This window comes from Canis lupus, chromosome 17 (genome assembly GCF_003254725.2).
Source record: "Canis lupus dingo isolate Sandy chromosome 17, ASM325472v2, whole genome shotgun sequence".
Lineage (NCBI taxonomy): Eukaryota > Metazoa > Chordata > Mammalia > Carnivora > Canidae > Canis > Canis lupus.
Genome location: NC_064259.1, coordinates 52,619,690 through 52,647,391, shown reverse-complemented (window position 1 = coordinate 52,647,391; position 27,702 = coordinate 52,619,690). Strand labels below are relative to the sequence as shown.

Sequence of the window (27,702 nt, the reverse complement as noted above, 5' to 3'; positions counted from 1 at the left end):
CTGAAAACTACATTTAACTCTTTAAGTTATTAGCAGCATTAGCTACTTCACTAAAGTTACTGGTCACTTGACTAAGTTATGCGCTATTGAAAAAATCCAATACCTTCAAAATAAATCTAAGCCAGATATTGGAAATATTTTAGTCAATGAGAGAATCTGGTGGGTTAAAAGTTAAAATAAGTTACACAATATCTATAAATTTTTACAATGGTCTTGAAAACATTTTGGTTATACAGTTTGAAGATTATCTAAAGGACATGAATTTTAAAATATAATGACAAAAATAAAAACAAACAAAAAAATATAATGACAAAAATAATAGTTAACACAAGATCTAGCTATCATTTATTCTAAGGTTTTATTTAGCTTTTATTCAGATTTCCTGAATTATCCATTTCAACATTATAAGGTAAAAGTCAGTTTATATTTTTTAAAATCACAGATGTCTGCTTGCTGATGGCTCTTTGTTATCAAAATATATGAATAAGTTCCATATTTTTAAATTCTGTGATATTTTAATCACAGCAACAAACATATAGCACTTTATAAAGCCATGGAATTTCTTTTTTTTTCCTTAAGCAGACTTCATGCCCAAAATGGGGCTTGAATTCAAGAATCCCATGCTCTACCAACTGAGCCAGCCAGGCGCCCCAGAATTTTTGTTTTAAAGACATCTATGTGTCATAAGTAAAAATGATTTTTATAACTAAAATAAAAAGCACAGCATGTTCTATAAATTCCTTAGCAAACAAGCCCAATATTCATAACCTATTAATTAAAGGATTGCTTGTAAAATAGCAGTTTTCACATATTGTAGCCACATCCTCTCTTTTATTATTGCTCTTTATGGCTTAAAATTAAATTGCCACTAAAGAATGCATGCTTGTGTAACCCAGAAAAATACAAAAGCCTAGTATTTCAGCAACTTTAAAGAAAAACAAAGGGGAGAAAATAGTTTTAAACAATATAACTTAAAACATTAACCAAATCCTAATCCCTTAGAAGCTTCAAAAAGAAAGATATATATAATTAACAAGAAATGATACTCCAATTACAAGAAATTTAATAAAAATAGAAAATCTTCTGACCTCAAAATCAGAATCTTTTAGTCCTTCCTGGTAATGACAATTGTCAGAATTATCAACCTAAAAAAATGAATAAGTGTTTCCTGTAAGAAAATATTTCTGATGAAAGTTTCCAAACAGTAGTAATTAAGTACTGACAACTCATAAACCAACAACTAAAGAGTTTTTTCCCTTCTTTCAAACAAGCAACTAAATACCTAAACAGATTATGTCTATGTACCCTATACTTAACTTACCTGTTCAAGCATGGGCAAAAATTTAACTTTTTGTAAAGCAGGATCTGCAAGATAAAAAACAACTGGTATTAAATATGTCAGCATCTTATTTTTATATGAAGTATTAAATCTAGCTTTAATATCAAGGCTAATAACAATAATTATAGTCAATATCTAGCAACATGTATGTAAAAAATATGTCCATATACAGTGATATATTGCTTTCCCAGGCTCTTACCTGAATCAATGTTTTCCCCATTTTTGGAGAGATTAGTCATTGCAAATGGAAAACTAAAATCATCTTCAATACATTTGTTGGCACCCTACAAACACAAAGAAGTTCTTAAACATACTATTCCAAACCACTCTGATAACTATTCGTATAATATGTATAACTATATAAATAATACACATCTGCTTAAAGAAGTGACTTTAATTACAAATCCTTTAATGTATATGCAATATCTAAAACTTCAAGTGGTTTTGATATGTAAAAAAGCAAAAAATACATGCTTTGTAAGTATTCAAGAAAATAACAGTAATTTTAATCAGTAGCTTAATAGTTTTCTTCAATTTCAATATGATCTTCCCCTTGATAAAATTTAGAGTGGTCTTCACTGAATAGCATTTTGATAGTATACTCTAGCTATATAGACAGGAATTTTTCTACAGTGTATAAACTGAAATATTCATTGCTTCATTCCATCTCCAATATGATGTTCCACAGAGAAATTTTTAAAATAATTTAGCAAGAAATAAATAAATAAATAAATAAATAAATAAAATAATTTAGCAGTAAAAGCTGTATTAATTCCTCCTTTCTTTTTTTTAAGATTTATTTATTCATTCATGAGAGACACAGAGAGAGAAGCAGACACACAGGCAGAGGGAGATGCAGTCTCCTCGCAGAGAACCCGATGTGGGACATATCCTGGGATCATGCTCTGAGCCGAAGGTAGATGCTCGACCCCTGAGCCACCAGGTGTTAGGTGTTCCTAATTCCTCCTCTCTGATAAGAACTCTACTGTACAAATGAATTTCTCTTTTTGTCCTGACAACCAGGAAGCTCAAAACCAAATTTTAAGCTTAGACGCTAATTTTTACCAGTATGTTGGCATATTTTCCAAATTTTATTTTTTCTTTGATCCTAATATTCTCTTAATATATTTTTGTAATCTTGCTACTTCATTGTATGTATCTTACAAATTGCCTCAAATCATTTAAGGACAAAGGAAGATTCAAATAAGCAGGACTCATTAAGTATCCAGAGTTCTACAAAAGCAGTCATTATTTTTTTAAATGAAGATGCTTCCAAACATTAAGTGTGCTCTTTATTCATTCAAAGCAATACTATCCAAATTCCTGGGTAAGGAACACCTGGGTGGCTCAGCAGTTGAGTGTCTGCCTTTGGCTCAGGGTGTGATCCCTGCCCAGGGATTGAGTCTCGTATCAGGCTCCCTGCAAGGAGCCTGCTTCTCCCTCTATCTCTCTCCCTGCCTCTCTCTCTCCCTCTGTCTCTCATAAATAAATAAAATCTTGAAAAAAAAAAAATTCTTGGTAATGAAAATCCCAGAAGACAACACAGGCAGTAATTTCTCTGACATTGGCCATAGCCACATGTATCTAGATAAGTCTTCTGAGTCAAGGTAAACAAAAGGAAAAATGAACTATTGGGACTTCCTCAAGACAAAAAACTTTTGCACAGTGAAGGAAACAATCAACAAAACTAAAAAGCAACCTACAAAATGGGAGAAGATATTTCCAAATGGCATATCCAATAAAGGGTTAGTACCCAAAAAACAAATAATTCAATTGAAAAATGGGTGGAAGATACTTGCAAATGATATCCAATAAAGAGATAGTATCCAAAATGTATAAAGAATTTATAAAATTCAACACCCCAAAAATAAACAATTCAACTGAAAAATGGGAAGGCATGAGCAGACATTTCTCCAAAGAAGACATACAGATGGCCAACAGACACATGAAAAGATGCTCAACATCATTTCATCAGGAAAATGCAATTAAAACTACAATGAGGTATCTCACACCTATCTGAATAGCTAAAATGAAAAATACAAGAAGCAACAAGTGTTGACAAAGATGTGGAGAAGAAGGAACCCTCATGCACTGTTGGTGGAATGTAAACTGGTGCAGCCACTCTGGAAAAGAGTACGGAGGTTCTTCAAAAAAAAATTTTTTTTAATGAAAAAATAGAACTACCCTATGATCTAGCAACTCCACTACTGGGTATTTACCCAAAGAATATGAAAAAACTAATTTGAAAAGATGTATGCCCCCTGTGTTTATGGTAGCATCATATACAAAGCCAAACTACAGAAGCAGCCCAAGTGTCTACCAACTGATGAATGGATAAAGGGGATGCAGTATATATACACAGTGGAGTATTACTCAGCCAACAATAAAAATGAAATCTTGCCATTTGTGATTTGAAATTTGACATATATGGAGCTAGAGTGTTTTATCCTAAGTGAAATAAATGAGTCAGAAAAAGATACTATATAATCTCATTCATGTGGAATTTAAGAAACAAAGCAAAAAAAGAAACAAAATAAACAATCATGGGGGGGGGGGGGGGCGACAAACCCAAGAAAGAGACTTAAGGAGGGAGAATTGATGGGTTACCAGAGGGGAGGAGGATGGGAAATAGGTAATGAGGATTAACTAGGGCTTATCAGGAGGCCTGGGTGGCTCAGCAGTAGAGCATATATGCCTTTAATTCAGAGCTTGATCCCAGGGTCCTGGGATTGAGTCCCGCATCAGGATTCCCGCAGGGAGCCTGCTTCTCCTTCTGCCGGTGTCCCTGCCTCTCTCTGTGTGTCTCTCATGAATAAATATTTTTTTAGAAAAATTTAAAAAGGAGGGCCCTTAAACCGTTCTGGATCAGGAAAAGTCATACTGTTCACTTTCAAGTTGGCTGCCCCCCTCCCCCATATGTACAGACAATAATAGGGTGTGGAATGTCGTCAGTGGCAAACATTTCACAGATTTTTATTTTGTTTCTGTCTTCAACATTTTGGACACTGTGCTAATAGTTATGTTCAGTACATGAAAAGATACTACTGTATTGAAAGCTTTTTAGGAAATTTTGACAGTATTTTTGTACAAAACATTTTTTTTGAAAAAATACTTGTTAATTTATTCTATTTTAATTTGCCAATGTCAATAAAAAGGAATAAAAAAATAATAAAATAAATTAAAAAAATAAAAAGGAGGGCCCTTCACATGGTAAGCACCGGGTGATATATGGAAGTGCTGAATCACTATATTGTACACCTGAAACTAACAACACTGTCAAGTAAATTGGACTTAAAATTTTAAATAAGTCTGTTTAAAAATTCTTGGGTAGGGATCCCTGGGTGGCGCAGCGGTTTGGCGCCTGCCTTTGGCCCAGGGCGCGATCCTGGAGACCCGGGATCGAATCCCACATCGGGCTCCCGGTGCATGGAGCCTGCTTCTCCCTCTGCCTGTGTCTCTGCGCCTCTCTCTCTCTCTCTCTCTCTCTGACTATCATAAATAAATAAAAATTAAAAAAAAAGAAAAAAAAATTCTTGGGTAAATCAGGCCACATTTGCTGGGGGGGGAAAAATTATAAAATAACACCAGTAATAAAATACACCCTGCCTTCTGACCTCAAGTTTAACAACAGGAGAATTAAGATTCATATATGCAAGCTTACCTTGAAGAAATTAGAATCTCCTCCCAAAGTCTGAGGTTTCACTGCAGATACCTGACTGCTACTTAATCTTGGTGGTACAAACAATTTAAAAGGCTTTTGCTTTTCCATTTTCTCTCTTCCAGTTGTAAATTACCTTTTGCCCTAGAGGGCGGGGGGGGGGGGGAAGGGGAGCGGGAAGAGTTTCACATGGTTTCATTAATACACGCTCTATGCTTTATTTTAAAAATTGATGTCTGTATAATAAATAAATGCTATATAAAGGGGCTGGTGTAACCTCTGCTACAGTGTGAGTCTGCAGCGTCGCATCCCCGGGCTGTCAAAGTAAAACCCCCCCCGCAGTTGTTCCCAGCATCCCCCACCCCCAATGGCCACGCTGGCGACCTAGATGGGCCGGACGACTCCCAACGCAGACATCATCCCCGTGGCAGCCCCCAAAGCAAGCCCTAGCTCCACCAGTAAGTTGTATCGGCCCGCCGGGAACACTACCACAGGTTCTTAGAAAGCTGCGGGCTGCCTAGGAGGCGCTGGTGGGAAGGGGGAAGGGGGGAGGGGGAAGGGGGGCTGGGGGCGGGGGCACCTACTGCCGCAGGTGCGGAATCCAAACCGCGCCCTGCTCCGGGTTCCGTCAAGAACGGAACTCCGTAAGCCTGCGCTTACCTCTCAAGATTCAGGGAGAAACCGTGGGCTCGGCGCCCACGCGAACTACTTGCTGTGTCGCGTAGGTCAGCAGAAAGAATCACTACGAGCTTCTGCCTCCGAACCTCGGAAAAGGCGGGAAACCGCTCCACCTCAGCGGCCAGCCAGGAAGGACCCGGTGCTCGACGGTTTAACGGCTAAATAACGGTCGCTCGTGACGGTTTGCCAGGTTCCCGACTCTCGCGAGACTTTCCTCGACGCGGTCACAATCGCTTCTTCGCACGGGTTCTGTTTCTCTTTAGCGTCGATGTTCCGTAAGCGTCTGCTGTCGTCGGAGAATGCAAGGAAGGCTAGCCAGGACTACGATTGGTTGGAGGGGAGAGTTAAAAAAAAAAAAAAAAAATAGAAAAAAAAGAAAAACATTTCTGGTGTCCAAGAGTTCAATCTTAGGGAGGACAGTGTTGGGTAGAAGATGATAGCCAGGTTTTGTGATCACTTAAAGGTAATTTTGAAAGGGTGGTTAGGACACAGGGAAAGCCGTGCGGGAGGGGGCCTGGGGAGTCAGGAGAGGCTGCACCCAGCTGGTAGGCATGTCTTAGGGCTTCCCCCCAAACAAGAGAGTGACGAGCGAGAAAGAGCGGGCAGGATGGAATTCCTGACCGAGGGAAGGTAGGCGGCGGCCCTGTAGACGTGAGCGAGAGCGAGAGGAGCAGGAGCGTCCGAGAAGTGCGGCCTGGTGGGAAAACGCCAAGAGCTGAGGCTGCACGCTTGGCGGGTCCGACGTCTTGCCAGGGCTTTTGGGTTTCAACCTTCATGGATGGGGGCTCTTGAAGAGCTCCGAGTAGAAAGGGGGGTGAGCTCAAATTGAGAAGATTTGTAGTATGAAAAACGGGTTACGCACGCATATGGGACTGGAGTTATTTAAGGAGACTTTTTTGGGGGGCGGGCGGGGTGGGGGGAGACAGTTTTAATAGGCTAGGTTAGGGATCCCTGGGTGGCGCAGTGGTTTGGCGCCTGCCTTTGGCCCAGGGCGTGATCCTGGAGACCCGGGATCGAATCCCACGTTGGGCTCCTGGTGCATGGAGCCTGCTTCTCCCTCTGCCTGTGTCTCTACCTCTCTCTCTCTCTTTCTCTCTCTCTCTCTCTCTCTCTGTGTGACTATCATAAATAAATAAAAAAAAAAATTAAAAAAAAAAAAATAGGCTAGGTTAGCTGTGAGGAGCCGAGCCATTGGTAGTGGCGTGGAGATGAAGAAGAGGCCTCAAAATGTAAAAGATGTTTAGAAGTGAAACTGGATTTGATGGCTTTTTAATAGTAAGCAGTGAAAAGAGTCTAAGGTGACTGCTTGGCTCCACGCTGGGGCGAGTAAATACGATAAATATTCTGGTACCAAAGACGTAGGTTGAGCAATAAGATAATGAGTTCCATTTTGAACACATTTGACAGTGTTTTCTCACGTCTCCACGTAAGATAACATGTTTTTCCAAAAGACTTAAGTACTATTTTTATATAACCAATTGTGTTGTATAAATTTCATCTATGACGCATCATGGTTCATGCTAAAATTTAAAAGATCTTGAGCTGGAGACGCCTGGGTGGCTCAGCGGTTGAGCATCTGCCTTCAGCTCAGGTCATGATCCCGGGATCCTGGGATCAAGTCCCGCATCGGGCTCCCCGTAGGGAGCCTGTTTCTCCCTCTCCCTGTATTTCTGCCTCTCTGAGTGTCTCTCATGAAATAAATAAATAAATAAATAAATAAATAAATAAATAAATAAATAAAATTTAAAGATAAAATAAAACACAAAAGATTTTGAGCTGAAAAGATAATCCGAGTTAAGTCCTCCATTTTATGTTTAAGGAGTCTAGATACCTTTAAAAAGACAAAATATTCCGAGAGATGATATGATCCCAGGTTTATGCCCAAGATACCCCATGAGGGCAATAATTAATACATTTAAATAAGATCTTTTTAAAGTTGAGGTATAAATTCAATATTCCAGTTTTAAGTTTTATAATTGAAAAACAACTTTTGAAAACCAACTGCTTTATTGAAAACCAAAATGCTACTACTAGTAGTATTGAATTCATAATATTTTACTTAACACCAGTCTTCCAAAACAATAGTGCCACCGTAGAATTTCTCAATCTCATGTAATTCACATGAAATTTATTTTTACTAAGTAGTCTTCCTATCCTTACAAAGATTAAAATATTTGTGGAAAGTTTTCAGTTTTTAAGGATTTCACTTTTTCTACAAAAGGTATTGGCAAAAACGTCAAATATTGTCTAGCAGAATAACCAGTGAATTGTGCTAAATTTCCCAATTTATGTGAAAACATTTTAATGATTAGTCATTTTCACTTTTATCGATATCTCGCCATCACAGATTTTTAGAATGTGGACTTAAAGATTTCTTCTTAAAAAAAATTAAAAAATGGTAAGAGTTGAACAAAGTTTTGTTCCTCTTTAATAATTCATAAAATTCCAACAGGAATAAGTTCAAATGTTATTTCTTCATCCATCAATCTGGCCTAATTTAAATGAGGTTCACAAACTATCTTTATTCTGATTACAGTTGTTTCCACTAGATAGCCTTTCTCATGTCTATAATCCATATGTTTTCATTCAATTTTCTAGTAAAAGAGAAAAAGTAGAGTTTCTTCAGGTAAGAACTCTATTTAGCTTTATTTCCATTTAAAGGAACCATGTAGTAACAATCATTGCTTCTTTGAGTCAAATCTTGAAGAGAATCCTAGATGTCCCTCTAGTGGTTGGTCCTATATTTCACAAAACTTGATGAGCACTGATAAAGTCCATTTTATGGTGATATATTGCTATAACAAACCTAGCAATCCGGTTTGTTTTTCAAAGCAGTTATCCTATGATGATAGAGTAAATAATCTAGATTTAGAAAGTTTTAAGGCAAACCACAACAACATTCTAAAATTTCAGCAATGTGAATACAAATTCCATTTCTCCAAGAGTAAACTAGCCAATTAGGGATCCTTTGCTTTCCAAGTGCTAAGTATTTCTGAGTAGTTGTGATTCAGCGTTCTCAGTTCAGTGAGCCTCCCTATGAGATGAGCAAAATGTTGTAGGTCTTCCGGATGATAAATTTTTGAATATTTGTACAAAATGTGTAAAATTGGTTCTTGTAAATTTTCCACATGTCGCTTATTTTTAAGGTGTGGACGATCTGAAAAACATCATCATATATATCTTAATGAATACTGGAAAGTGGTAGAAAATAATGAATTTAGAACAGTACAGTTTGTAAATAATCAAAAGAGCAAATATTTGCTGAACTCTTAATATATGCAAGATATTATGCTAAGTAACTTATTTCATGCAATGCCTTATTTAATCTTCATAGTATGCTATGAGTTAAGTTCTACTATTACCACTTTTTCTCAGACGAGCTTCATAAGATGCAGAGAAGAGAAGGGTCAGTAAGTGGTTGTAGGAATATAAGAGCAAGTTTCAAGCTTACTTGAAACTTAAAAAGATTAATTTCCTCAAGATCGATAGTAAGCAAAAGGCAAGCTTCTTAAGAACCTAGATATAAAACAGAAGAACCAACCAAGAATTTCTTAATGGTTAAGCAGCAATTATCTATCCAGGCATTGTGGTGGAGATACAGCAGTGAGCATAACAGACACAATTTCCTGCCCTTTTTAAGCTTATATCCTGACTTTGGGAGGAGTCGGTGAGAAGAGATATATTCACATTTTAAATAAAAATATAATATGACAATATAAGTGTTATGGACAAAAATAAACAGAGAAAGGAATAAGAATTTAGGGTAGAAGGGCAGTAGCTATTTTTAAAAGGATAATCAGAGGTAAGGTGACATTTAACAGAGATCTGAGATGAAGGAGAGAGGCATGTAGCTATCTGGGGAAAGAGCTTTCCAAACATATTTGTCCAACACAATACAACCTGTGGCAGGAACCTGCTTGACATTTTCAAGTAATACATGTTTCAAAAGTAATGTGGCGGTGGTGGTGTAAGCAAAAGGAACAGGAGTAGGCAATAATGGGAAGAATTCAGCTTTAATCTGTGTAGAACAGGAAGCCATGAAAGGGTTATGAGCAGAGAAATGAAATGATCTGGATTATGTTTTAAAGGAATAACTGGGGGGATCCCTGGGTGGCTCAGCAGTTTAGCACCTGCCTTCAGCCCAGGGCATGATCCTGGAGACCCGGGATCAAGTCCCACATTGGGCTCCCTGCATGGAGCCTGCTTCTGCCTCTGCCTTTGTCTCTGCCTCTCTCTCTCTCTCTCTGTGTGTCTCTCATGAAAAAATAAAATCTTTTTAAAAAATAAAAATAATAAAGGAAAACTGACTACTATATGGAGAATAGACTCTAGGGAGGCAAGGACAGAAACAGGAAAGCAAAAAAGGATACTAGTTTGAATTAAGGTAGCAGGGACAGAGTAAGAAGTGGTTGAGTTCTGAATATATTTTGAGGCTAGAGCTAACAGGAGGTGTTGCCTATTTGATAGAGCATAAGAGAAAGTAGTGAAGGATGACTTCACAAATTTTGGCTTGTGCAACTTGAAGGATGGAGATTCCGTTTAGTAAAGACGGAGGAATATTATAGGAGTTCAGGGGACAGATCGAGAGTTCACCTTGGGACATGTTAAATTTGATATGCCTACTACAAGTTGAAATCTTGAGTAAGCTATTTAGTGGAGCTTAGGAGAGCAGTTCAATGTGGTATATAACTTTGGGAGTTGTCAATATATAGATTATGTTTAAAGCCATGAGATGGGATGAAATTTCAAAGGGATCAAGTGTAGAAGAAAAAAGAACTGAACCCTAGGACACCCTTAACATTTATCTGTGTGGGAGATGAGGAGGAATTAACAAAGGGGTTGGAAAAAGCAGCCACTGAGGAGGAAAATCAAGAGCATGCGATGTCCTGGAAATCAAGGGGTGGGGGGAAATGTCTAGCAGGAGGGAGTGATCAACAGAAGCCAAGGGATGAAAGTTTTCCAAGAAAGAAGGAATTTTTTGCTCTGTCACATGAAGCTGATGGGCCAAGTACAATGAGAACTAAGATTGACCACTGTAAAAAAAATAATCAGCAATGCCAGATTACTGGAGATCTTGGACAAATTGTGGTGGAGTGGAAAGAAGGGAACAAAATATGGCTGCAGTGGGTTCAGGAATAAATGGGAGAAATAAAGGGGGGAGTATAGACAACTATAAAAAAATTCTGTAGAGTAGAACAGAGAAATGGGGAAAATAGCTGAAAGGGATTAGAAGTCAAGAAGGCATTTTTTTTTAATGCAAGAAATTACAGCATGTTCATAAACTGAAGAGAATTCTCTCAGAGAAAATTTTGATGAAACTAAATTGTTATATTTGGCATCAGTGAATAATAACCACAGACGTCATGATTTGATTGCCAAACTTAACCCAAATTTTTATTTCTGAATGGTTTTTTTACCTGAAAAAAACACGGTTGTTGCCGCAAGCAGAGCATATTCAATATTAGTAATATTAAGTTCACTCATTCTTCTATAGAAGTAAAACAGTGTAGTAATAAATTCTTCAGCAATACCTGAAAAGATTAATGTTAAATGTATTTTCATCAGACTATAGTCCAGAATCATATTACCGTTATAATCTTTTTCTCAAAGCAGAATAATGAAACATTGTATCTGGCCAATATTTTCCATCCAATATAATATTTTGTATTGTATGTAAATATTACCAGTCAGTGTAGTAGGAAGACAGTCTTCATTGTGAAATGTTTCCACAGAATAAATAACATTTCTATTATCACTCTGATTATGAAAATTCAGTGAATGATCTGAATGATCTGCTATTCTCATAGTACCTAGTAACAGGGAAAAACATAAAGTCTGATTTTTAAAAAAACTTTATACTGATAGTAAATTCAATCTCTCTAATCTTTTAGACAGGAAATATTCCCAACAAATGGTAGCTTTATAATTTTTATTACTGAAACATGAACTGAAATTAATAGTTCATATTTTATATAAATTTTGTGTAGAAAACTGCAAAAATATGCTTTCCATGATGCCATAATTTTTTTTAAAAAAAAGGTTTTCTTTAAAAGAAAAGCAGCAAAAGACACGAACAGAAATCTCACAGAGGAAGACATAGACATGGCCAACAAGCACATGAGAAAATGCTCCACATCACTTGCCATCAGGGAAATACAAATCAAAACCACAATGAGATACCACTTCACACCAGAGAGAATGGGGAAAATTAACAAGGCAGGAAACCACAAATGTTGGAGAGGATGTGGAGAAAGGGGAACCCTCTTGCACTATTGGTGGAATGTGAACTGGTGCAGCCACTCTGGAAAACTGTGTGGAGGTTCCTCAAAGAGTTAAAAATAGATCTGCCCTATGACCCAGCAATTGCACTGTTGGGGATTTACCCCAAAGATACAGATGCAATGAAACGCCGGGACACCTGCACCCCAATGTATATAGCAGCAATGTCCACAATAGCCAAACTGTGGAAGGAGCCTCGGTGTCCATCGAAAGATGAATGGATAAAGAAGATGTGGTTTATGGATACAATGGAATATTACTCAGCCATTAGAAATGACAAATACCCACCATTTGCTTCGACGTGGATGGAACTGGAGGGTATTATGCTGAGTGAAATAAGTCAATCGGAGAAGGACAAACATTATATGTTCTCATTCATTTGGGGAATATAAATAATAGTGAAAGGGAATAGAGGGGAAGGGAGAAGAAACGGGTAGGAAATATCAGAAAAGGAGACAGAACATAAAGACTCCTAACTCTGGGAAACGAACTAGGGGTGGTGGAAGGGGAGGAGGGCGGGGGTGGGGGTGAATGGGTGACGGGCACTGACGGGGGCACTTGACAGGATGAGAACTGGGTGTTATTCTGTATGTTGGCAAATTGAACACCAATAAAAAATAAATTTATTAAAAAAGAAGATGTGGTCTATGTATACAATGGAATATTACTCAGCCATTAGAAACTACAAATACCCACCATTTGCTTCGACGTGGATGGAACTGGAGGGTATTCTGCTGAGTGAAATAAGTCAATCAGAGAAGGACAAACATTATATGGTCTCATTCATTTGGGGAATATAAAAAATAGTGAAAGGGAATAAAGGGGAAAGGAGAAAAAATGAGTGGGAAATATCAGAAAGGGAGACAGAACATGAGAGACTCCTAACTCTGGGAAACGAACTAGGGGTGGTGGAAGGGGAGGTGGGCGGGGGGTGATTGGGTGATGGGCACTGAGGTGAGCTCTTGACGGGATGAGCACTGGGTGTTATTCTATATGTTGGCAAGTTGAACACCAATAAAAAATAAATTTATTAAAAATAAATAAAAATAATATAAAAGAAAAGAAAAGCAGCTTAAAAGCTAGACCAATGAATTGGAAAAACTACTATGAAGTGCTTATTCATAACTACACTAGAAAAACAAAAATATAATTAAAAAATAATGTGTAATTTATTGCCATATTTTATAGTAACTGTTAACATTAAGATTGAATTGATTGGCCTTTTTTACTTTCAGAAGCTGATGAAAGACATTGTTTCTGACTGTAAAGTTGGGCCCCATGAAGGAACATCACTTCAGTTTTTGATCCTTTGCGTAATGCAGTCTGGTCCTCAATTGTCAAATTTTCAAATCCTTGAAGAAAAGATCACATAGTTGTTTGAAATCAATAATGAAAAGAAAATGTTCAGGTGTATGATTTAATATTTTTAATTATTCATTTAGTTATAATAGAATCCTATATGTTTCCCTAGAATAATCACTATTTGTAACTTCAAATCTGAACAAAATTATTGATTCCACGTGGTAGTATTTTGGAGCACTTTCATCAGAACTTGTAATACTTTAATATGAGATTTAATAAGAGCAAATGAAACACAGTTTAGCCTCAAAGAATTTATTTTTACAGTGAGTTATCTACATGTAAATAGTTCTATTTTGGCCAACTGTAGCTTTATTTTTTCATATTGTACAGGCAATTTTATTTCATATTTTATATAAAAAACAAAAAGTTTATTTCGAAACATTAAAAGATAACAATCATCATTTGTCTTGCTCTACATCTTTAGGGTCATTTAATATTTTTAAATATTTATATTTTCAACCACCTGATTGTTTTTGCTTTGTTTTGTTTTTAGAGAGAGAGAGTGCAGAAGAGGAGGGGAGGCGCAGAGGTAGAGGGACAGTAGGGCTAGAACTCACGATCTGAGATCATGACCTGAGCGGAAATCAAGAGTGGGATGCTTAACCAACTGAGCCACAAAAGCACCACCCCCACACCTGATTATTTAAAGCAGACAAAATGAATATGTTTTTGCATTTGGAAGCAGATTTGGTAGAAAAATAGAGGTTTTTGTTTTACTAAAATGTCCCGGTTCTTTAAAACAGGGAACTTCTTTGCGGGGGCAGCCCGGGTGGCTCAGCGGTTTAGTGCCGCCTTCAGCCCAGGGTGTGATCCTCGAGACCCGGGATTGAGTCCTGAGTCGGGCTCCCTACATGGAGCCTGCTTCTCCCTCTGCCTGTGTCTCTGCCTCTCTGTGTGTGTGTCTCTCATGAATGAATGAATAAATAAAACCTTTAAAAAATAAAACAGGGAACTTTTTAAAAATTAAATATTAAATTACTTTTTTTTCCAAAGGTAAAGTGATTACCTGGGAGTTCCTTGGTAAAATCTATTAACCCCTGTAGGTGTAGAACCACTGTCTCTGAGAGTCGCAAAAAGCTCAGTTCAGGATTTGCATACTTCTGCAGCTAGCCAACAAAAAGAAATAAGATTAACATATTTTATTTCTTTCAACTAACTGTTTAAATCTTTAACTTTCATGTTTATGCTCTTATTTTCTAACATAATTAGCTATAAATTATTTCTTGTGATTAACACATACAAATTTCTTTGTTTCCTCCAAAGGAATTGTATATTTTTGATGAGCAGCCACAATGTTATTAATGAGCTGATGTTCCTCTTGAGTTAGTTCCACGCTCTCCTTAATCTATGAGAAAACATAAGGGAAAAACTATAATGAATTATTATTAAGCAAAACATGTCATCATTAAAGAAACGAGAAATTTTGTGAGTCTTGCCACTTTTCCAGATCTAGTGGTGGATGATACAAGCTTGTCTACTCCTTCCTCTTCCACTTTGATGCTAGAGTAAAAACTGTTCTTCTGTTTAAAGTTCTTTCGAAGTCTCTTTGATTTGCATTGGATTTCTGTGAGCAAACCTGTGATATTACAATTCATATAAAATGTTTTAGGTATGGCAAATAACATAGGATTTGATGTAAGTTGTCTTATACTGTATACACGTATAATCATAGACTTGTCTTTTCATGAAGAACATTTCATTTTTGGCACATATGTACACAGCAGTTAAATTTACTACATTACTTTCTCCTTTTCCTTCCATAAGTACCCTCTACCTAAAAGTACACAGTCATCCTAAATATAAGTTGAAAATCAATTTTGCAACTCCAAATCATACATTTAGACCTTTTTATATTAGATAAATTTCCATATAAAGTATATCTTGGAAATGACATAAAATATCAATTGATATAACAGTTCAACTACCTTATCTATGAGCTTTTTTTCTTTGATTTTTATATAAGGTCAAGAGAATATTTTGTGATTTTGTTAAATGAGCTAAGTCAATTTTTTCCTAATAAGACAAGACAATGGCATTTGTTATGGCAGCCTGAGCAGTCTCAGACAGGGATAAAGTAAAGGATTCAGTCTGGTTGGATAGGATAATCTTAAGATCTACTCCAATCCTGAAATTTTTTTAAAAGATTTTTAAGTAATCTCTATCCCCAATATGGGGCTCAAATTCACAACCCTTGAAATCAAAAGTCACATAGTCCACCAACTGAGCTAGCTAGTCAGGCAGCCCTGACTCCAGAATTTTAAAGAATAGGAATCCTTTCGGTCAAAAACTTGAAAGAGCTTTGATTTTATTAAAATACGCATATAATATAAACAACATTGCACTGGTGTTTGTTTAACAGGAGTATAGTGTAATAAAAATTAAAGAATATTATCATAGCAGTTGGAGGTGGATTGAACTAAAAAGAGATAATGAAGAAATAACCATGAAATTAATATAATAGTATAAGTGCAAGATAGTAAGAGTTTGTACCAGGCTAGCTTAGATATGAAAAGATAACACTAATAGTACCTTATTAAGAAAAATGAATTTTGAAATCACCATGACATTTTGGGCCCTGGAAAATAGGAGGAATTGAGGAAATAATGCCAAAATCTTGGTACTACTCTGAAGATTACAAGACATCATGTAATGTATAAGCTAAAAGTATTGTGAATGTAGAAGGAACTTAACCAAGGTACCCTTCTGCCTGTTGAGTTGGGTTTTGACACCTATGATGAGTTAGTAGGCTCTACATACCTAGTTATCATGTAGGCTGCTAAAAATATAAGACCAAAGAAGGGGAACTACTAATTTAAAATTCTGCTCTTTACAGATACGTAACTTTAAGTAAATATGAAAATTCAAGGATTTCCAATGAAGACGAACATACTAGTATTGCCAAAATTAAAGCAGTACAGTATAGAATAGGGTTTATGGAAATAATTACCTAGATTGGTTACCAGTTATCCTAATCTATCAGTTGGTAGAAAAATAGCTTAAATCTAGACAAAATGTTAATGTTCAAATTGATAACTTGAAAAATGCATTATGTTGTCAATAAAGTAAGAAAAAGTAAAATCCCCCCAAAAAAGAACCCCCAGAGTCAATAAATAACACTTACATTCTGCCAACATTCCCACTGCCTTACACTTTTTCAGTCTGCACTCTTGACATTTCCTACGCATGTACATGTCCATTTCACAGTGGCCACCATTCTTGCAATGATATACTGCATTTTTGGTAATGCTACGTCGAAAAAAACCTAATGACAAAAAAAATTATTTTTAAAATTTTACTTTAGATCTTTTCAGTTTTTACTACCTTCCTAGTAAAGTAATAAAAATAAATTATTTCAATAAAATGTTTTTTTCCATCAATAAGAATTGGTTTAATATACATTTATATTACCTCATGATTGATATCTTCTAATCCCAAGATTGTTCCTTTCAATAATCACATCTTTAAATAGTTCCATCACATTACGATAACTTTCTATTTTATTATGGTTATATCATCTAAAAGCATTTTTACGACTCTATTGTACAGAATGCCAAGATTCCATGAAGCATCTTTCAAGATGCACTTGAAAGAATATATGGTCATGTAAAACTAGAAGGAAAATCTCTCTTCTTCTCTCCTCATATTTCCACTTCAAAACTTACTCCTCTATCCTCCTTCCTTTCTTAGCACTCCCAAGGATGAGAAAATATTTTTTGGTTATTTGGTCTGAGACATTGAATAGGCTGTGTTATGTGTATGTGTGTTTTGGTAGAGGTGTTTATATTTTCTTTCTCTTCCTAAATCCTTCCATAGCAGTCCCCCTTCCCAACTCCTCTTTCATTACCCATTCCAATGCAACAATCCCTGTATCTTCCTTAATCTATTCCAAGCAGTAAAGTTGATAAGCTTTGTCAGTGCCCCCATACAGACCTGTGATGCCTTTTTCTGTAGAGAGTGAGAGTTTCATGCATTAGATTCATCAAAGGGAATAGAAAGCTCGGCCTAGGTTTTCCAGAACTATGCCTCCTCTTCTACCTAGCTTTAACGGCAAGGCCTTGCATTTTAAGAGTAAGCAAATATTTGCCCAGTTATTCTATTCATGAAGCTAGTACCTCATTTTCCACAGTCTTCATTTGGCTATTCTTTGTGACCGGTGAGTTATGAAATTCTAACAGTAAATGTTCACCCTGAACTTCCAACAGACCTGTTTACCAAGTGCTGCATCAGCCTAATCATTTCCAGGTTCTGTCCCAACATTGCATTTGTAAACAAAAACAATGCAGAAGTGTTTCAAAACTTCATCGAGGACTATTTCACTCTGAAAACTTCATTGTCAATGATGATCTTCACTTGCAAACCCCCCATTTGTTTTCAAAAAAAGCATTCAAAGAAATTAAAATAGAATCATAGAAGTCATTTAATTCAAATTCCCTTATAATGTATGAATTATATCAACCACATGAGAAGATATAATAGTTAATGTTTAGATATTTTTTGAATCATTTTTTTAAAAAGATTTATTTACATACTTACTTACTTACTTACTTGAGACAGAGCAAGCGCCCTGGCATATGCATGGGGCAGGGACAAACAGACTCTGAGCCAAGTGCAGAGCCCCACTCAGGGCACAATCCCACCATCCAAGGTCACAACCTGAGCTGAAACCAAGAGCCAGTTGCCCAACTGACTGAGCCACCCAGGCACCCCTAAAAATCATTTTCTATTTCAATATCAGATTCATCTAAGAACATAGCTTCTATGTATAAATGTTAGATTTTATTTTTTTATTTTATATTTAAATGTAAGTTTTTCATCAAAAATAAAACCAAATCAAAATAAATAATAAATAAATAAATAAATAAATAAATAAATAAAACCAAATCAAAACTTTATTACATTCCATTTTCATGTCTTTTATGACACAGATTACCTTTAAAGGTATCAATGGCTCTCCCCGGTTTTATTTTTCACACTTTAAAAAGTAAGAGTATTCTTACATGCCTAAAATTTCATGACTCTTCAGAGAACACTAGGACTTCAGTTTTAACTTTATCCTTACCTTTGCAACCTTCACAAGTAAGCGCATTATAATGATATCCTGATGCTTTATCACCACAAACTACACAGAGTTCTTCCTGTCGCTTAAGCCGAATAGAAGAATGCGTTAGGCTGGACCTTTTAATTCCAGAGTATCCATCTTCAGCATCATGGTCAACCACAAAGGTGGGTTTGCTTAATTCATAGGAACCAAATCCACATTCTCCACCACTGAACTGTGGATCCAAGCTATAAGAGCTGAAGTGACTTTGTAAAGATTGGGTCTGTAGAGCTGACGGAAACTGGACAGTAGAATACTGGCAATAAGGTGATTCTTGAAAATCAGTGTCGTGCAGCTGATAATTGATTTGCTCTGGCAGAATATCTATTTTTACCATAAAAAAAAAACAAATGGTAAAAATCAAAATTTCATAATTGTTTTCAAATGTCAAAGAGTTTTATGCTCAACAGTGAGTACCACATGTCCACTACATCCCAGGGACTTGCTGTCCAGCATGAGAAGGAGGTAGTAAACTGAATTGCAATGCATCAGGAGTACTGCCATCCCCGTGGTATGCAGAGGTTGCTCAGGAGCTGAGAGAAAGGGCAGCTAATGGCCTGCATAACAATCCAGTCTCCTTTCATTTTTTTTTTTTTAAGATTTTATTTATTCATGAGAGCCAGAGAGAGAGAGACAGAGAGGCAGAGACACAGGCAGAGGGAGAAGCAGGCTCCATGCAGGGAGCCCGACGTGGGACTCAATTCTGGGACTCCAGGATCACGCCCTGGGCCGAAGGCAGACGCTAAACCACTGAGCCCCCCGGGGCTGCCCCTCCAGTCTCCTTTCTTAAATAGAAATGCATTATTTCCCATGGTTTGAAAAGAAAGAAGGGTCTCCCCATCTTTTGCATTTCCCTTGTGTGGATACAACTGTTTGCAGTACAGTCAGGTCGGTAAAAGAGATAAATTAGTAAATTATCCCACTCCCCCCAAAAAAAGCAAACTAAAATACAGTTTTACCAACTACCTCGTTATTTCAAGCAAAAAAAAAAAAGTTTTCTTTTGGACTCTGCATTTAATATACCTTAACATTCTCCTTTGCCATTTGTAGACCTGATTTAAATTACTAGTTTCTTTTGTGTTTTGTTGACTATCAATTCTAACCAGCAATTATCTGGAGATAAATTCACCTACCTCACTAGGTTACTATAAGGATGAAACAAAATAGGGTATGCAAAAGCATATATAATATATAAAATGATGCTTAATGAATATCATTATTATAATTATCAGAAGCTCCCAACACCAACTTACTTTCTTTTTTGAGATGTATTTATTTATTTCAGGGAGAGAGAATGAGAGAGTGCATGCCCCAACTGGGGGAAGGGCAGAAGGAGAGAGAGAGTCTTTGGGCAGACTCTCCACTGACCAAGGAGCCTGATACAGGGCTTGATTCCCAGACTCTAAGATCTTGCCCTCAACCAAAATCAAGAGCTGGCTGCTTAACTGGACTGAGCCACCCAGGCACCAAAAATTTAAACTTACTTTCTGCTTTCAGGAAAACCTCTTTCTTTCTTTCTTTCTTTTTTTTTTTTTTTAAGATTTATTTGTTCATGAGAGACACAGAGAGAGAGGCAGAGACACAGGCAGAGGGAGAAGCAGGCTCCATGCAGGGAGCCCGATGTGGGACTTGACCCTGGTTCTCCAGGATCAGGCCCTGGGCCAAAGGCAGCATTAAACCACTGAACCACCCGGGCTGCACCTGCTTTCAGGAAAATTTCTAAATCTAAATTCAGAAAATTGGCTCCAAAAAGGACCCAGAAATACTGAGTTGCTCTATATCTGTAACTAGTAATATTTATACTTTTCCTGATACTGAGGTGATTAAACTTACTTTTAACCTCAAAATTCTACCACCAAGATTGGTAAACAGTATAATTTTTATTAACTCACATAAATCACTTGCAAACTTACAGCCTTCAGTCTAACGCTAACTGTTGAATAAATATTAATGACAGCCTAATATAAAAAAGAAAGGCTATCAGTAAAAACAATAACTTTTTTTAAAGATGAGGGCCCTTCTTGAATGAGTGTCAAAAGACTGCATGGAGAATACTAACTGATTTTCCATTGGCATGGAAATTAGAATGGAGACCCTAACCCTAACCTTCACTCTAAAAGAAAACTGCATTTAAAAATAAATTTATCTTATTGCCTTAGTCTTTTCAGAGAAAATTCCTATTGTATCCTGCATTGTTTCTATTTTGTTCCCTTTGCTAGAAATCTTACAGTAAGATGAAAATTTCAAGGATACTTAATAGCTACTCTGAGCCACATTTACTAAATTGCTTGTGATCTAGCTTCAACTAGCCCTAAAATAACTTCTAATTTGCATGTTAATTCAAATTTTAAAAATTAAATACAATTTTAAGCTATCATGCATTTCCCTCTTTACATCTGATCCTGGCTTACAACATTGTAGTATTACTGATTTTTTTGTAATTAATTATATTCTTTTATTGTTTTTTTATTTTAATTCCTCTAATAGGAAATAATGTAAAATCATTGATGTACTTGTTAATTTCTCTTTTAAAAAACTCTGTAATTAACCATAATGTCACACCAAAAGTGTTTTATTAACACTGTAGTGGGGATCCCTGGGTGGCGCAGCGGTTTGGCGCCTGCCTTTGGCCCAGGGCGCGATCCTGGAGACCCGGGATCGAATCCCACGTCAGGCTCCCGGTGCATGGAGCCTGCTTCTCCCTCTGCCTGTGTCTCTGCCTCATTCTCTCTCTCTGTGTGTGTGACTATCACAAATAAATAAAAATTTAAAAAAAATTTAAAAAAAAAACACTGTAGTGTTTATTAATACTATAGCTTTTTGTTACATACCATAGTACTGCACTGGTTCAGCAAGACAGTACCCATCAGATGTAGTGACATAAGTATTTGCCATTCTCTGCTCCAATTCTCACTTATTCATCAGTGAATGCTGAAATAGAACTAAAGGAAACAAATTTTTTGTAAGCTATTTAAAAGTATGACTATCAAATCAGCATGATTTTATAAAAAGTAAAATACTATTTTTGAAAAATAGTTTAGTAGAATCTATACATTAGACATATTTATCCTTTAACTGGAAAAATATTTTTGTATCTCTACACACCAAATTATTAGTTCTGCCAGTTTCTTATTCCTCAGCTCTTTACAAATAACTCAGTAATTCTTGGTAATAATCAAGGTGGCTTTTGAAAGTGTACCAAGCTTTCATGTTAGGCTTCATACACACTTTCACCACTTATTTATGGGTTATTCAGTAAATCTCCTTAAATCTTAGTTTCATCATTTGTGAAAGAAAAATAATTAAAAACCTGTAGCAAAATTGCTGGGAGAGTTTAGTTAATGCATGTAAAACCCAGAAGTTCTTGTCTTAATAACTGATTCTCATAATTGCTATTCTTTTTTTTTTTAGATTTTATTTATTTATTCATGAGAGAGTCAGAGACACAAACACAGGGAGAAGCAGGCTCCCTGCAGGGAGCCCAATGCAGGACTTGATCCCAGGACCCCAGGGTCACGACCTGAGCCAAAAGCAGATGCTCAACCCTGAGCCACCCAGGCATCCCTCATAATTGCTATTCTAATAATTTCAAGATCTCAGTGTTCAAATTTAGGTGAATTAAGAAGAAAAATTAGACTTTTTTCATGAAGGAAATTAAGGAATAGGAAAAAATCGCTTTCATAGCACTTGTTTTAATCTAAGTCCTCTCTAAATATTTTTCATAGCCCTAAACCCTGGAACATTAATTTTGATCCTGCTTGACTAAATAAATTTTATTTTTTTATTTAAAAAAGTTTATGGGGGCAGCCCCAGTGGCACAGCAGTTTAGCGCCGCCTGTAGCCCAGGGTGTGATCCTGGAGATCCGGGATCGAGTCCCACATCGGGTTCCCTGCATGGAGCCTGCTTCTCCCTCTGCCTGTGTCCCTGCCTCCCTCTCTCTCTCTCTCACTCTCTCTGTGTGTGTGTGTGTCTCAATAAATAAAATCTTAAATAAATAAATAAATAAATAAATAAATAAATAAATAAAGTTTGTGGGTTACTGGAAAAAGTGTTTTATTTTTAATAATAAAGCCTAAAAACTAAAATGAACCACTCAGGAAACAACAGATGTTGGCGAGGATGAAGAGAAAGGGGAACCTTCTTACACTGCTGGTGGGAATACAAAGTGATGCAGACACCCTGGAAAAGACTATGGAGGTTCCTCAAAAAGTTAAAAATAGAACGATCCTGTAACCCAGCAATTGCACTACTAGATATTTATCCAAAGGATACAAACATAGTGATTTGAAGGGGCACATGAACCCCAAAGTATATAGCAGCAACATCCACAATAGCCAAAATATGGAAAGAGCCCAGATGTCCATCACCAGATGAATGAATAAAGAATATGTGGTGTATGTACAATGGAATATTACTCAGCCATCAAAAAGAATGAAATCTTGCCATTTGCAATGATGTGGATGGAACTAGAGAGTATTATACTAAGCGAAATAAGTGAACATAGGGAAAGGGAAAGAAAAATAAGATGAAAACAGGGAGGCAAACCATTAGAGACTCTCAACTATAGAAAACAAACAGGGTTGCTAGAGGGGAGGTGGGTGGGGGGATGGGGTAACTGGGTGATGGGCATTAAGGAGGGCACTTAGTGAGCATTGGATGTTATAGGCAACTGAGGAATCACTAAGTTCTACACCTAAAACTAATAATACAGTATATATTAACTAAACTGAATTTAAATTTAAAAAATTTTTAAAAAGGTAAAGCCTAAAAATCATAAGCTATTATGAGAAAAGATTATTCAAAATCTAAGACTATCCCTTAACAGGAAAAGCTATTTATTTTTATTTCCTAGAAAGGAACTCCAAAAATTTGAATTAACTTAAACAGGAAATCACAGTTTAAGAAACTGAAGATCACTCTAGATTCCATCGTCTTTTATAGCTTTATCCTTTCTATTAAAGATAAAGACTATTTTCACCCTTAAAAAGAATCCTAAAAAAGAAAGAAAATGGGTTTTAAATAATGCAAAAAATTTATGTGACAAACTTCTTAGCCTCTGAGATTAATTGAAAAACCTTTTTCTTTGATTTATTATTCATGTGAGGGCTTCGTGGCTGAGGTTTCCATATCCATGAAGATGATTTAAATAGTACTATCTCTGAAATTTTTCCCTTTTATCATCTAATAGAATGTTTGTTCCTTTATCTTTTTTTTTTTTTTTTTTTAAGATTTTCTTCATGAGAGACAGAGAGAGGCAGAGTCACAGGCAGAGGGAGAAGCAGGCTTCCTGCAGGGAGCCCAATGCAGGACTCAATCCCAGAACCCTGGGATCACAACCTGAGCCAAAGGCAGATGCTCAAACACTGAGCCACCAAGGCACCCATATGTAATGTTCCTTTAAAAGTGCTTAAATCTCCGTCTTCTGACAACATAGCACCAGTCCTATAGAATGAGCACTGGATGGAAGAGATGAAGCAAAAGCAGCGCCCCCAAATAAGCAAAACTTCAATATGAAGTTTTCCTTGAAAAGTCACGACTAAAATCAATAAAATCAATCAGTCTACACTTCTGTTTCTTTTTTAACTTTTATTTATTTATGATAGTCACACACAGAGAGAGAGAGAGAGAGGCAGAGACATAGGCAGAGGGAGAAGCAGGCTCGATGCACCGGGAGCCCGACGTGGGATTCGATGCAGCGTCTCCAGGATCGCGCCCTGGGCCAAAGGCAGGCGCTAAACCGCTGCGCCACTCAGGGACCCCTACACTTCTATATCTATATTGCAACAGGTCAGTTGACTCTTCATAGAAAAAATAATTCTGAATGCTATCCATTTAATTTGTGTGATACTTTGTAGCAATGGTCCTGTTCAGTTCTTTCCAAACTTCTCTTTTGAGCGTCAGTTAGATTTTAGAAAACTATGTGAAAACTTGAAGTTGTTATTCACCCTTCTTCTAAAATGGCTGCACTTACTACCCTTAGGCTTCAAATAATATTGAATATCTTAAGAGGACTGAAAATTATTAAGTATTTGGTATTACTTAGAGACTTTGCTGAGAGTTTGAAAAATAATTTAGAATGGGGATCCCCGGGTGGCGCAGCGGTTTGGCGCCTGCCTTTGGCCCAGGGCGTGATCCTGGAGACCCGGGATCGAATCCCACGTCGGGCTCCCGGTGCATGGAGCCTGCTTCTCCCTCTGCCTGTGTCTCTGCCTCTCTCTCTCTCTCTCTCTCTCTCTCTCTCTCTGTGTGTGTGTGTGACTATCATAAATTTAAAAAAAATCGACAGTATTATACTTTAAAAAAAAAGAAAAATAATTTAGAATGAACATAGGTAGCTCACTAAAACAAAATTGATGATACCCTGACAAAGACACACCGTAGGTATCTTATAGTGACTTATAAGTGATCCTGTAGTGAGCCACAATCAGGATTCAAATTGTAAATAACAATGTTGTGAAACCAAGTCCTTCCAATACTGGTAAGTAAACACCCAAAAGATTTATTTAAGTAATCTCTACACCCAAAGTGGGGTTCAACCCACGACCCCGAAATCAAAAGTGGCATGCTCTTCCAACTAAGCCAGCCAGCACCCCATAGCAGACCTTTTTTTATGGACTAGTTATCCAGGGCATACATGGGACATATACATAAATAAGCTTTTGATTACAAATATGCCTTTTAAAATATGAAATATTAATCTCTTTTATAAGTTCATAGTAATACTGTGTTATTTTCTACATAAAATTTTTCACCAATTAGATGTTCTTGAGCTTTTAGATATTTAATAGAAGTATTATGTATGCATAATAAAACAAAATCTTCAGAAATAAACTATTCATACAATTAGTTTAAGAACACTTAAGTAGATTATAAATAGCATAGAGGGAGGTATATAATCAAAAACTTCCTATCTTATTAAAGAAAAAAGTTACAATAGGCCTGAAGTGATCCTGTTTTGTTATCTTTCCTAGTAAATATTTATTTAAAAACAAAAATAACTCAGTTAAGAGAGGAGCTTTTATCAAGAAGATCAATTTGGCATGGGCAAAGTCTGTATTTTTTTCATTAAAAATTTAATTATATTAAAAAGCTATAGTTTTCATAGATTACAATAGCTATTTTACTGAAGAGATGCTTAATTGCAGAAATGAATTTGCTTCTCCCCTGCCTTAACTAGAAATTATGCTTAGTAAATCTTCATATAGCTGGAACATTAACAGGAAAAACATATGGACTCCTGAGAACTATTTCTACATGTTAAAAGAATTTTACTATTTTTACATTTTTACTCTTGCAATATATGTCACTTGAATCATGAATAATGCATTGCATAAAATTAATATAACTGAAAAGTAGATGGCTTCACAAGAAAAACATTTCAGTTTTCATGAGTAGCCTCTACTTTAAAAAACGAATGATAGTGCTCTATGATGCATAATTATAAACAAGTTTTTCATAGCAGAGCTTCTTTGAGTCAAAATTCTCTGAGCTTATTGGAACCAAGGAAATTGAAAATGAAAAGGATATATTTGAATAACAGCACAAATTAAGGCTTCTTGATTCCTTTATACAAATCTGTCCTTTAACCTTAGAATACTGGGAGGATTTTACAGTCTGAAATCTTCACATAGAGTTTTATTATATAGTTTTATTGAAATGCAATTTACATAACATAAAATTCACTCTTTTAAAATGTACATTTCTTGGTTTTTAGAATATTCACAGAGTATGCAACTATAACCACCATCTAATTCCAGAGCATTATTATTACTGCAAAATGAAATCCCACGCCCATAAGCAGTCACTCCCCATTCTCTACCCACCCTCCCATCCCTAGCAACCACCAATCCACTTTCTGTGTTTCTATGTATTTGCCTATTCATATAAATGGAATCATACAATTCTATATATAGTTTTAAATGAAAAAGGTATTTAATTAATATTATTGCAAGTAATTTCCACAGCTTAAGAAAAATAGAGAAATCAGACTATACATTTAGAAAATTCAAGACTATGAAATTAATATATATCTCCAGAGATATAGAAATATATTTTGCATCTATTTACCTAATTTGGAAGAATTTTTATAATTAGCATTTGGAATAGAAGTGTAATCCCCTAAACACACCTTTATCAGAACATATTTATTTCAAGTTGCCTTGAATTCACATATAACCTAAAAAAATAAAATAAATAATTTTCAAAAAATAAAATTTTAAGAATAAGTTCTTGATTGAAAACTAGTTTCATTTTTAAAATGTAAGAGTAAATATCACTATGAATCAACTTACATTATTACATCAAATGTCCAAATGTCCTGAAGTCCAACTACAGTCCAAAATTGCCTTGTCATTCTTCAGGGAAAACCAAACCACTGTGTAATCCACTTAGATTTCCTTTTTTCAAGGGGCAAATGCTTTTTATAGCTTGAGTATGGTAGTAACAACAATTGGCTTATTCACTTTGCAGAAGCTAAATTAACAATGGTGGAAACTAAAGAAGTCCAAAAATACCTTTAACATCTTAGAGTTTAAGAATAGTCTCAATTGCCAAAAAATTAACATTCATATTTGACACAGCATAAAATTATAAAATTTTGGTTTTTGAGAGAAGACAAAATACTCACAGTTGAATGATATTACAAGACTGTCGTTTTCTTCACAAATCAAGTATAGAGAGATTTAACGACGACTTCAATTTTCCAGCTGGAGCAAACTGGACCTTTTCCCCTATTTATCAAGGAGCCGAGAGGGGGGCACTCTGCGTACACTTAGGCTCCAGACACTCTGCAGAGCAACTCTTCAGCTCTATCTCAGAGACAAACTTCCCACACAGTCCTCTCTTGGGTCAAAACAAGGGCAGTTATTATTTGACATAAATCAAATAATAACCAGATCATCAGGGATAGAGGTCCTTGGGACCTTCAGGTCACACTCTCCCAGAGTTCTTTATTGTTTACTTAATAAATATTTTGTTTTCTTGATTAAATTTGACATTCTTCCATTTTGGTTGCAAAACACTGGCTCTCTAGAAACTCCTAAGCAATATGCACAGAAAAGGAAAACCCCTCATTAATTCAAACTCTACTAATACAGGTGTTATAACAATTCAACTTGAAGTTTATTGCCGCATTACCTACCCAAAAAAGGTGTTAATCCACTTAGAAATGTGAATAATAATTCAGACTGGTACATCATATGTGTATAAGTCACCTAGTCCAACCCTCTTAATTTTTTGGCTCAGAAAAACTGCAACACAGATAGATAACCATGTTCAAGTTCTTATAG

General features: G+C 36.2%; 2 protein-coding genes and 1 long non-coding RNA gene across 10 annotated transcripts in view; 1 reads left to right on the top strand and 2 right to left on the bottom strand.

The window, feature by feature from the left end:
• The window catches only part of SYCP1 (synaptonemal complex protein 1), a 142,576-nt gene extending 136,589 nt beyond the window's left edge, over positions 1-5,987 (bottom strand). The window contains exons 1-5 of one of the 4 annotated variants that reach the window (XM_049095414.1): positions 5,658-5,987; positions 5,001-5,141; positions 1,539-1,623; positions 1,322-1,365; positions 1,089-1,145 (exon numbers count right to left, since the gene is read on the bottom strand). In XM_049095414.1, the coding sequence (XP_048951371.1) occupies positions 1,089-1,145; positions 1,322-1,365; positions 1,539-1,623; positions 5,001-5,108 (294 nt within the window). In that variant the 5' untranslated portion in view covers positions 5,109-5,141; positions 5,658-5,987. Of the gene's footprint in view, positions 1-1,088; positions 1,146-1,321; positions 1,366-1,538; positions 1,624-5,000; positions 5,142-5,381; positions 5,405-5,657 lie in introns of those variants that run through there. The other 3 variants (XM_049095413.1, XM_025453424.3, XM_049095412.1) reach the window with 3 other exon arrangements.
• Positions 5,341-9,930, top strand: LOC118351209 (uncharacterized). The gene is made up of 2 exons (XR_007402886.1): positions 5,341-5,455; positions 5,723-9,930. It is a non-coding gene; the product is annotated as an uncharacterized LOC118351209 (long non-coding RNA).
• LOC112664157 (bile acid receptor-like) lies at positions 7,670-27,335 on the bottom strand. Of its 5 annotated transcripts, XM_025453431.3 has the most exons (12): positions 27,042-27,335; positions 26,707-26,908; positions 21,246-21,356; positions 18,376-18,738; positions 16,438-16,578; positions 14,753-14,892; positions 14,557-14,661; positions 14,323-14,422; positions 13,184-13,306; positions 11,360-11,485; positions 11,093-11,206; positions 7,670-8,832 (listed from the first exon to the last, which is right to left on the bottom strand). In XM_025453431.3, the coding sequence occupies exons 3-12, from the start codon at positions 21,307-21,309 to the stop codon at positions 8,633-8,635; spliced, it is 1,476 nt and encodes a 491-aa protein (XP_025309216.1). In that variant the 5' UTR covers positions 21,310-21,356; positions 26,707-26,908; positions 27,042-27,335; the 3' UTR covers positions 7,670-8,632. The 5 variants fall into 5 exon arrangements, with proteins under 5 accessions (XP_025309216.1, XP_035556677.1, XP_025309214.1 ...); XM_035700784.2 differs by having other exon boundaries at positions 26,707-27,335; XM_025453429.3 differs by lacking the exon at positions 26,707-26,908.
• Between the last annotated feature and the right edge of the window lie 367 nt (positions 27,336-27,702).